This window comes from Candoia aspera, chromosome 8 (genome assembly GCF_035149785.1).
Source record: "Candoia aspera isolate rCanAsp1 chromosome 8, rCanAsp1.hap2, whole genome shotgun sequence".
In the NCBI taxonomy this organism is placed as follows: Eukaryota; Metazoa; Chordata; class Lepidosauria; order Squamata; family Boidae; genus Candoia; species Candoia aspera.
Genome location: NC_086160.1, coordinates 40717963 through 40730390, shown reverse-complemented (window position 1 = coordinate 40730390; position 12428 = coordinate 40717963). Strand labels below are relative to the sequence as shown.

At 34.8% G+C, this 12428-nt stretch overlaps 1 protein-coding gene across 1 annotated transcript in view; it reads right to left on the bottom strand.

Moving 5' to 3' along the window:
* Window positions 1-12428, bottom strand: part of INPP4B (inositol polyphosphate-4-phosphatase type II B) — a 166517-nt gene that overhangs the window by 112341 nt on the left and 41748 nt on the right. The window contains exons 8-10 of the mRNA XM_063310809.1: window positions 10030-10141; window positions 8575-8650; window positions 2947-3094 (exon numbers count right to left, since the gene is read on the bottom strand). Coding sequence (XP_063166879.1) covers window positions 2947-3094; window positions 8575-8650; window positions 10030-10141 — 336 coding nt within the window. The remainder of the gene's footprint in view (window positions 1-2946; window positions 3095-8574; window positions 8651-10029; window positions 10142-12428) is intronic.

The following is a 12428-nucleotide window of genomic DNA, read 5'->3' as shown; positions in this document are numbered from 1 at the left end:
CTTCATTAAATGTGTATGATCACTTTAAAAACAAAAATGATATTTTTGTTTTTCAGTTCATCTAATATACTTTAATGAAGAAAACAGAATTAAATGTAATTGGATACTACTGTAAAAATTTCATTTAGAATATTAATGATTCTATGAAGAAATAGAGATTATGCACAACTTTTGCAAAAGATGCCAGATGTGTAATGCTACAGATCTTCCCAGATGTAGATGTGTTAACACATCTGCATACTTCCTAAATGACAATTCAAAGAATTAAAGCAAGATCTTGAAAGATGAAAAAGCTAAAACTTTCCTGCCTAAGACTTACAGAGACAATAAAAATGAATGTATTACCCAAGATAAACTTATTTCAAATGGCACCAATTCAAATCCCAGATTAAATATTGTAGGATTGGCAAAGAACAATCAATAAATCTATATGGAATGGGAAAAAAAGCTAATAGTAAGATCCAAAATTTTGCAAGACTTAAAAGAGAGAGGTGGACTAGCTTTTCCCAATCTCAAGTTATATTATAGAACAAGCTGTTTATCATGGATAACAGAATGGACAAATGTTCCTAATAGCAGAATATCAACTATAGAATGGGCAGGTTTAGCCGATGGACTTGACATATATTTATGGTATAAGGGGGAAAAAAGGCAAGAATCTGAAGGGACATAAGACAAAGGTCTGTTAAAAATATTGAATTCCTTAAAGACAAGGATAAGTCTAACAATTTCACTACCAGCATTACCGTAAAATGCTTTTATTTCAATGACAATTACAGTTAAGAAAGATTTGATCATATATGCCAACATGATACATCTGGATTCCAAAAATAAACAAAGAAACAACAAGAATCGCTTAATGTAGGAAGGAATTTACCACAGTTAATGTATTTGCAAATAACTGGAAAAATAGCGATCTTAAAGAAGGAGGAGGGTCTCTGAGAAAGATGACAGAAATTGAAGTATCAAGATCATTTAATAGGACATATTTGCAAATTGTTACTAAAGTATGATGAGAAGAGAGAACACATCTAAAATTCTATGATTAGATGGATGAGAAACTTCAAAGAAGTAATAACAGTGGAACAATGGAAAGAACTATGGAAAAAAATAATAAAATTCCATCCAGCTACAATTTTAGGAAAAACTGTTATAAAATATTCTACAGATGGTATATACTTCCATCAATGATTACCAAAATGGATAAATCATGCAACAATAAATGTTGGAAATGTCACAACAAAGAAGGAATGTTTTACCGTATGTGGTGGTTATGAAAAAGACTCAAAAGTACTAGAGATACACCAAAACATTCAGAAAATTCTGAAAATAAAATTTGGACTAAAACCACAAATATTTTTATTAGGTATGATCCCAGGGAATATAAATTAAATGCATCACAATTTATTAAGATATATGTTGACAGTGGCAAGAATCAATCTGGCACAACATTGGAAAAGAGAAACCTTGCTGTCAATACATTCTTGGGAGACTAAAATTGAAGAATACACAGCAATGGAAAAATTGGCTGCATATATTTATGGCAGATGTCTAACCAAATTCAAGCAGGAATGGTTCCTTTATATACAACATTTTACACAGCAAGGCAACCTAAGACACTTAGACTAGTTTTTGAAGAAAAAGAGAAACTGTTTAAATAACAACAACAAAAATGATCCAAACAGAAATGAGTAACAATGTCCAAAGTAAAGTATAACAATATTTAAGTAGCAATCAGCAGCTGTAAAAAAGGGAAAAAAAGGAGGGGGGGGGGAGAGAGAAGAGCTACTAGAATTTTTTTTATATACTGTTTTTTCTTTATCTTTTTTACTGTCTTTTTAATCTTTTTTGGTTTTGCCTCTTTAAAAAAATTAAAAATCTTTTTATAAGTATCATATTTTAATTTCAACCTTCACTCTAATGTAAAGTTCATTTTATGTATCTCTATGTATCCTATTCATTTTTCTTTGTTTTTCTTTTTTGTTGTTTGTTTTACTTAATTAATTCAAAGAATGCCAAGTGAGAATGCAACATTTTTCAAGCATGTACTTTTTAAATAAGTAGTTCTGTTTAACAACTTGGGGTTGGATGAAATGAATGTCCAAAATTAATGCTTAAATAAGCAAAATACATTGTTGTATAAAAAAACCCTGAAAAGCCATGAACGGAATTCTATCATATTAATATTGGCCAGTTGAAATGACTTTTAGACGAATCTGTATTTACAAATAAAACTGGCTGAAGTTAGCAACTTATTCTCAATTATTCCTTATGCATATGATGTTAAAAACTGTACAGTGGTGGTTTTCTTTTTTTGTTGTTGATTTGTATTATCACTACTGTACAATAAAGAACTAAGTTAAGAAAAAGAAACACATTAAAATTTAAACTTCCCTAATGGCTTAATACATTTTCTTCTCTTCATGAATAAACCAACGACAAAATTAATGGTTTGATTATTATCAGAAAATCCAACTCAGAAGCTTAACTTGTATCATACAAAATATGAACATAAGAAATCTGACTGGCTAGAATGATGTAATTAAACTGCTTGAAGACTTCTATAATGTTCCCCTGCTCAACACTAATTCAGAAAAAGAGCTTGGAGTATTTGGCAGTAAAACAGTTTCAGATTCTGGATTGGCCACATCCAATCCAGGCAGGCCACTGGACTCTCCAGGGCAGGAAAAGCTACAAAAGATTTTGTTTAAGCTGCAACTTGCCTCAGCTCTAATGCTTGTGTTGGTCCCCAAGCAATAATTTGATTCTTTTACATTATTTCCAGTTTACCTCCACAGGAGCTGAGCAGACTGGAATTCTGAATTCCTATATGTGAGTTCAAGCATTTTTGTTTATTACTGTAATCAATGTTTTAGTCAATTACTACCAGCAATTTTCTAAAGACCATTCTAACAGCACATTTTTTAATTTTTTCGTTTCACCTACCTTCTCAGATCCTCCTTTATATGTAGGCTGATGAGTTCCTTGGGAACATGAAAAGAAAGATTGCTCTCAAACATCTGTTCTCGTATACACATCCACTTGTTGTCAGCAGTGGGGAATCTATATAATTTACAGATTGGGTTTTTTAACACTGTAAAAGAGAAAACATTGTGAAATTGCTTAACTGCAGCAGTAACTTTTTCCAAAAATTATTATATTTCCCAAGTAAGTGGAAGTTGTACTTTGAAGAAGCAGGATAGGACAGTTCTGAATTCTGTTCCTGTAGAAGACTTATAAGAATACCGTAGACAGCCAAGAAAAGAAACAAATGGATCATCAAACCAATCAACACAGCATTCTCACTCAAAACATAAATGGTGAGGCTCAAATATTAGGATTTGGTGTGCTTGGGGGTGGGAGAGGAGAGGGAGAGTTCCACTAATGATTCTCTCAATTCTCTTGTTAGTATTTGGAACAGGGAGCTTGCCAGGGTGGTTGACACAATTGTTCCTAACTACTTTTTCCAACCTGCTTCAGAAATGATCCTTTTGCACATAGAAGTACTGTGGGAATTGAAGGGCAAGATAGATGAGTAGAGTGTGGGTGGAGAAAGACTTCATTTTAATCTGATGTGGCACAGCATAAACCCCATGGAAGGTCTATGTAGTGACAACGTACAACAAAGCATGATTTTTTTTGCACATATTATCTCACAATGTCATGGTCTGAGTTGTTTCAGACTGTAAGAGGGCTGACTTGAAACCCATCTCCTCCTTGTAAAGTTCTGATACAAAACCTTATGGGGCTCATTGCAATGCTTTTAATTTTTTTTAAGGGACAAAAGTTCCCACATTCAAGCTAGTCTGGATGCCATCTTGGATATAGGGTGAGCTATAGAGATGTAGTTATTCCTCTTCTACAGATAGACTGGATCAATTTCTATTTTTGATACCTGAGGATGTGGACAGCCTGTTGAAGTAGTACATTTCCCACTTGTTCTCTGGATCCTTACCAACTTGGCTTGAAACTTCTAGCTGAAAGTTTATTAGACATGCCTTAATTAACATTACACATAGAAAAACAGAATCATAGGGTTGGAAGGGATCTTGGAAACCTTCTAGTCCAAAACCCTGCTCAGTGCAGGAATCCTCATAACATTCTGGACAAATGGCTGTCCAGTCTTTTCTTGAAAACCTCCAGTGATGGAGCATCCAGAACTTCAGGCTGTTCCATTGCTTAACAGCTCTCATAGTCAGGACATTCCTTCTTAGTTGAAGTTTGGATTTCTCACTGTAAAGCTTCCACCCACTGGTTTTTGTTTTAGAAAAGTGGGCTATAAGGTTGAAATCATCTTAGTAAGCCTAATGAATTATATTTGTTTGGAGATCAACAGAGATAATGTACTCTGATTATCCTCTTTGACTTCTCAGAAGTTTCAATCAATCATGTTATCCTCCTGAACTGTCTGAGATTTGGAGATTGGAGACATGGGTATGCTGTGGTTCTGTTTCTGTCTCTCAGGTAGATTTCATATGGTATCACTTGGAGACAGTTTCTTCTTGAAATGGGAGCTATTATATGGTGACCCTCAGGTTACCATTGTTCTCCAGTGCTTTTCAGTATCCACCTGAAATTATTGGAGGAGCTTAACAGGAAATCTAACACTGGGTGCTACACCAAGTGTCAACCCTCATATAGAACTGGGTGAGATCAAGGAAGCAAGAATTACACAGACTTCAGTAAAGTATATTTAATACTAAACTTGGACTAAATAGAGAATCTCGTAAATTGCTATAGGAATTTCCAACCTTCATTTATTGCAAGTTCTTTAAGGCAGCACTCTTGAATAATCTGAAGCACTTCTTCCCAGGTTTTTTGATCCCTGAGCTGAATTGCTATTTATAAACTAAACTACCAACAGACTTACCTTCCATCTCTTGATTGTTTATACCTATTCTCTCTTCAATTATGATCCCAACCTCCCCATAGTCTTTTACATGAGGATTTGTTTTTTATTTCAGGAAATGGTGTGGCTCCCTGTCATGCTCTTCATAATGGGCTGAAATTGAATTCATACAAGTTGAAGCTTCTTATAATTCCAGAGAGGAGATAAATTTGCCTGTTCTGGATAGGATTACATTCTCCTGTGCTTCTGGATTTGAAGCTCTGTTTTCCAAATTGATTGAATAGTCAGGAGCCCCTATGGTCAGGCAATATGCCAACTGCATCCCTTTCTGGAAGATACTGTAATGTACTTAAAACTGTGATGGGTATGCTTGTGATTTCTAACCTTCACTACAATACAGTGTTCTATGGGACTGCCTTTGTGTCCAGTCCAAAAACTTCAATTGGTACAACATTCAGCAGCCGTGTTGATTTTGGAAGAAGTAAACAGACCTTGTTATATCTATGCTAGAAGCACTGCATTGGTTACAGTTCATTTCTTAGGAAAAACCATCTGCTGGTCACTACCTTAAAAATCCTGCAGTCTATTTGAGAGAATGCCCATTTTTATATGATCCTCCATATTTACTGAGACCCTCTGAGGAGGTTGGCCTACAGTTGCTATGACCTGGGAACAAGCTGTTCATATTGTCCCTTCAGCTATTTGGAGAACACTCCCTGACATGCTGAGGTGCCTAATATCCTTACTAGCCTTTAAAATGCCTTTAAAATATATTGTTTTGTATTGGTTTTTAATTGCTGATTTTACATGTTTTAATGTCTCAGTTTTACATTTGTTTTTATTGTAAACTGCTGAGACTTTTGTAGTCAGCCATATACCAAATTAAATAAACAAACAAGGAAAAGAAGAACAGTGACATGCTCTAATAAACAAGACATAGGTTTCACAAACTTGATCAATACATTAACAAACAAAACCCACCAAGCCTCATAAAGCCTGGGCTGGTCTTTTTATACAACAAAAGCCAATGCAAGGAACTTCAGAATCCTATAATGTTAGTTACTGAACAAAGTGGCATTTCCTATTCATTTTTTCCAAGATAACAGAAACTTATTCTAATCCAAAACAAGTTCTTTATACAGTATACAGTGTACTCATTCTCAAAATCTGAAAAAAAATCAATTGTTTGAATCCTTTTAAAACTGCTTTGGACTTTTAAAAAACTGAACTAAGTACCAGGTGCCACTCGGTACCTCTTTCTTTAGCTTTACTTTTTAAAAGAGTTTCATGAATCTAGTGATCTATATTATTACTGATTATTGAAAGCCTTCATTTTATACGTCTAATATCTGCTCATATATCCATGAAGAATATGCAACAATAAACTTACTAGTGATTTGTACAAACTAGCCTTTCCCAATCTGTGCCATTCAGATGTGTACAACTTTGTTATTATGCTTTCTGGGGGATTATAAAAGATAAAATCCAAAATTAAATTATTAAGTTACAGTATGCTTCAGAAAAAAACTATGAAGGGAGATAATTAAAATTTCCTTCTGCATTAGTGGCTCTAATAATGCATCTCATAAAGAGAACTTGCTAGTAAAGAGCAGAAAAGAACCTAACTTTGGAAAGTCAAAATATTAAAAGAAGTCCCTTATTTTCTTACAGGGTCATTATCCTTTCTGGAATCTTCTCTGTTTGAATTTGATTTTTAAAAAAAAAAATAAAATACCTGTAGATGAGATAATTGTCAGCCCTTTAAGACAGGCTAGATCAGGAAACAGATTCCACAAATACTATTGGAACTTATTGTTGTAGGGTATAATAACTGAATTACTGTAAGTAACAGGTGCCACTCAGTATACAGTATAAAACCAAGATATACTGTACATTACTCTGTCCCCATGTTATACCAACCAGAATCAAAGTGGGACAATGTTGACTTTCTTTCTTGCTCCCTCCTCCCTTCCAAGGTTAAGCTGGTGTTTATGTAATGGCTGCTGATGCCTTCTTCAGGGCCATTTCTGTACTCTTTTACATATATATTATTTTAATGTCAACATTTTAAATTGATGCATGATTATCAATAAAACCCCAAAGCCTTAAAATAAGAAATAGAATAATCACTTCTAAGATTAACAATTCATAGCTGCCCAGACTCAATGAAAGTTGGACAACATACAAGTTTAATATATTATTATTATTATTATTATTATTATTATTATTATTATATACACAACAATGTGAAATCAAAGCTGCCAGTTCTTTAGCTGGTATTAGCCTTCATTCGCATCGAGTTCTTCCCAAGAACCGAGGTTGTTGTAAAATACTGGTGTAGTATATGTGCAGATCCAAGCAGTAATTGGCCTTTTGTAATTGAAAGATGGAAATTTTGTCAATGCGCAGATTTACTAAGTGCTGTCCAAGGTTTTTTGGAATGGCACCCAGTGTGCCGATAACCACTAGGACCACCACGGCCTGTTTATGCCATAATCTTTCAACTTCAATTTTCAGATCTGGATACTTTGTGATCTTGTCCAATTCTTTGTCTTCTATTCTACTATCCCCTGGAATTGCCACCTCAATTATCCAGACTTTCTTCTTTTCAACCGTAGTTAAATCTGGTGTGTTATTTAAGACTTTACAGTTTATATTTGGAAATCCCACAATATTTCACTTATTATGATTATTATTTCTCATTCTTACTCTCCAACAAAGGCTTCATAATGCATGAAGGGTTTAGGCTTCATATACTAATAAGAAACTCAAGAAAATGGCCTTCCAGCCTGAGAGATTTTATAATCCACAAGGGAATATTTCCAATTCCCTCATTCTATATCCAGAATTGCAAAGATGAACAGTTCAAGATACAGAGGTTAAACAGGTGTGTATGTGTGTGTTCCATAATTTTCTTGCATGTCTGTTGATAACTATATAAAATAACACATTTTATAGAAGAAAAAAAACCCAATAGGAAATCACATTCATTATATTATTCTGATAAAATGTATTGCCCAAGTGATCTAGGCTATCTTGATGGAAAGAATCTTAATGAAAACTGCAGGAATGGGCTGAATGAGGACGACCAATCCAAAGAAGATAAAGATACATTAGGGGAAAAGTTCAACTGTCCAAGGGAGTAGTGTTTGAGGGACAGAGCTCTGCTTTCTGCAATGCAACAAACTCATAGCTTGAAATTCTCAGTGGTTTACCCTTGCTGCTGGAAAATTCTTCTTTGACACAGAAAGCTTTACTGGTTTAAACTGGAACTCCAGTTGCAATTCTGCCTATACTCTATCAGTTTGGTCTATACTACCATCATCATGTACATTCCAGGTTACACTAATATGCATTAACTACAATTTCTGGCCTTGAATATGAAGTCAGCAGAGAAACTGGGTGGATGATTTCACTGAATTTCTGAAGGGGAAGAATACATTTTCCAAGTTTCAAATGATTTCCCCTTAGCTGTAATAGGAGCTGCTGCTTCTGAAAAAGAATTTCTGGATGACAACATTTACTGAACCTACAAAAATCAAGGGGACTACATATCAGTGGAGAGATGATTATACAATAAGCAAGACATTTGCATATACACTTTGACCCCTACTAGAAGCTGGCAGAAATCATATGAGCCTGAAGCTAGCTTATCTTTTTAATTACATCCAAAAGTTAGGGTTAAACATTAGTTAATCCCACCATTATAAATTAAACATACATACCTGCATTTAATAATGGTAAATTATCTTTACTACTAATTATGTTTTCTGGAGATGAACATGAATAAACCAAGGCACACTGCAAGATAAAGTTAGTGAATGTAAACATGAATTCATAACACAGACATAAAAGCAAGAGTTATAACACAGTCAAACTGAATTCAATATAATGTACTACCCTGGTTAAATACCATAGTTCATGCCGTTTCTCTTCTCTGGTATCTTTAAAATGTCAAATTGTTGTGAATTTGCTTGAGTGGGAGAAAATATTTAATTTCTTACACAGTGAGGAATTCAGGAACTAATTATTATCTTCATTCACAAGATGCTTAAGAGTTACTGCTGTTTCTTTTGGCCAACAGTATCCATACTTTTTCATGTTTTTGAGCAATAGTTGGAAACTTCACAGCACCCATAGAAGACCAATTCCTCCATCCCATTAAGAGGCTCACTAGAACATCAGGAAAGGGGGCAGCCCACATTGTCAGACATGTTCTTTTAATCTTGTTTCCACACTGTCCATAGTCATCTGTCTCTCTCTCACTCTTTCTTGGCAAACTGCTTCACATACCTTATTCAGCCTGCTTTTAGTTCACCAAAGAAAGCGTGCTTTGAAAGCCCTTGACTAAATAAGCGATCTAACTTATGTGGCCATAGATCAAAGTGCTAGGCTTGATGCACTGACTCCTCTAATTAAACTGCCTCAAAGTAAATTGGCTTAAAGTAGCACAAAGAAACATACTTTCACCCATGCAGAGTTTATTGTGTCAAGCCAGGAATGTTAAAACAATGATAGCCAATTGTTTGAGAAAAGCAACGAGCCACAACTTTCTTGCCATACTGTCAATCACAGAAATACTACTTAAAGCAAGTGGGATGCTTTCTTTCCTAAAATAGCAAAGGCTAGAATACCAACTCTTAAGATAGCTGATTAAAATGCCCTCCTTTGTTTTCACAGCTCTGTTCCTTATATTGCGAAACTGGTGGAGTATTCCAAAATATGTGAGGCTAGGGTGGGCCAAAATGAGAGCAGAGGAAAAAAAGAGGTTGCCATACATTCATCAGTAACAAATGGCCTTTTCATAAAAACAACAACAACAACAACAAACCTTAAAAATGCTTAAACTCCATTTTTATCTTAAGTAGGACTGGGGAGAAGCAGGCTAGCAGCCCAACTCATACTGTTCTAAGCTAGTTATATTTCATTTATTTTAAAATTAGTTATTTTCTCCTAATGATATACAGTATGTTAAAATTCTATACCAGATACAGCTTTGTTATATCTTGTTTGGATACATATTTTTGAAAAGTTACACACTAGTGTTATATTTTACTCTATAAATTACTTAATTTTTATTTTTAGATACAAATTTAACACCTGATGTGACTAGATAAATCACCGGTATCTGGAATATCTGATAATTGTAATTTAATTTGTGCACAGACCTGTGTTTTTACCTTGCATTCCTGCCCATCTGTTGTGATCTGATCCGATTCCCCATCTTCAGTCTTCCCCATGCTTATAAATATGACATCTATGGTGCCAAATGTCTTCCCACCATCCATACTCCTGAAAAAAGATACCAAGGAGAGAAGGGAACTTTATTTTCATCCCACACAGCAGCTTCATGAACTAAATGATGTTCATTCTCTGCTAGAAGAAATTAAGTACAGCATGCTATCTTGCCATCTCTGCCACAAATCATGGGGTTGTTCTTTGTATTTTGTGAATCCTCAGATTTAAGAAAGCAGTATATCAGTCATCACATTTACAATCTGAAATCTGCAGCTTATGTTTATTACCTGTTCTCCATAATAATTTCTGAAGAGAATAAAACAAATATGCAAAATATCCATGCTGAGACTTTAAAACAGATACTGTCCCTAAATGTTGGCCACCATAATGCATGCAGAAGTATAAAATCTCCTTCTGCTAGCGTCTTGATGTGCTGTCCAAATCCGAATTTACAAGGGCATCATCCTGTTTTCACATGATATTACATTCAAAAAGAAAAAAGAAAGAAATCACAGCTCTAGAATTCTGCCAATTTGAGACATCTTACCTTTTCATTTATATACTGCCAAAATCATACAACTCTGGGAGCTACCAGTGATAACATAACATAAATATATTTAAAAGCCAGAATACAAATCCAACATAAAAAATAAAAATAAAAATGATACATATTATGGGATGAATATCAACTCTCAAAAGTCCAGTAAAACAACGTCACGTTGCAACTTATCAAAAGGGCAGCAGGCTTATTGTCAATCTGGCTTCTGGAAGAAGGTTATGGCATAAAGTGGGGGCCACCACAAGAACTTCTGTTTCGAAATCCCAATTGATGCCTCTCATACTTCATAAAGATCAGTTTTACCTATAAGAAACTGGAGCCATGCCAGCAGGAATAGTGTATACTAGCTTATAATGGGGATTTCTTAATCAGTGACCTTATCAAAGTAAACAATCCAAACCCACATAGTGCAGATGTCATTGGGTTACAAACTCTACCAGATATGATGCCACCAGGAAAGGCTGCTTGCCAGCCCTAAAGTGAACGCTCAACATAAGCCTCTTGATTGCATTGATTTTTGATAACCCTAGGGCATGACTATATTGAAAATCTCAATTTTGACTCAAATCTCTTTTGAAATAAATAAAGCCCTAATGAAGTTTTATTTTTGTTGCATTTTTAAAGCCAGTTTTAAATACAGGAAAAATAGTATAACTTTTAAAACGACAGCCTGGAATTTTCTTTTTTGTCTTTCCTGAAAGTTAAATACATGCACATATTTTTGCAAAGCTTAACTGAACACACACACATACCCCTCTAACCATTCAGCAAGTTTTGAAAAAATGAACCCAGCAAGCCCTATTTTGAGTTTTTCTAAAGGAAAACAAAAGTTAGTAATTTTTTTAAAAAATCCTATGTGCACAAGTTTAGCTACAGGTCTGCAACTACGCAAACATAGGCCCTCATAATCACTGCAGACTTGTGGAACATGTCCTCCAAGGGAAAGTCAATAATGTTTCTGGGCATGTTCAAAGTTACTACACTAAGGATCATCAAACAAATCAGTTTCCATGCTGTTTGAAAAAAGGGCCCTTCTTCTACCCAGAGATGACAAGCCATGTAACCAACTTCCCCTGTAGTATGTGACAGATCTTTACTCTTGGAGAGTATGCTCTACTTCAGTGTTTCTCAAGCTTGGCAACTTTTAAGATATGTGGACTTCAACTCCCAGAATCCCCCAGGCTCCACACTATGGAGACTCTAGTAACAGCAACTTTGAAGAGTCATCAAAACCAATCCCAATCCTTAGGGGCTGGGCACTCTGCCATGGATTCTACAATCAGACCATGTGACTTCCCTTACAGATATCACTGTTTTCAAAATCTGAGAAATGTTGTCTCTGAGTGAACAGGGAAACACTGCTTCTCCCCTCAGTTTATTTATACAGCTGTTGCATAATCACTCTCCACGGATCTGATTTTTCCATCCAGACTTCACCACTGTCTGTTAAATTGAATATTTGTTCATTAAATTGAGTGTGTTTGTTAAACTGAAGTTTTACTGGAAATAATACCATTTATGCCAATTACAGTATGCGATTACAAAAATAATTTAAGTTGATGCAAATGATGTACATTTAGATTTAATACATATCCCTTACCCCAAATGGATTCTTAAATTGAGGTTTTACTGTGAGCATTTGGACAGAAGACCACTTCAATATGTTGTCAAGGAAACCACATAGACATTGCCCAAGATCTGAAGTGGATCACATTTAAAAAACAAAACAAAACTGAATAGTATTATTGCACATGATTTTTATAGATAAAAAGATGAAAGGAT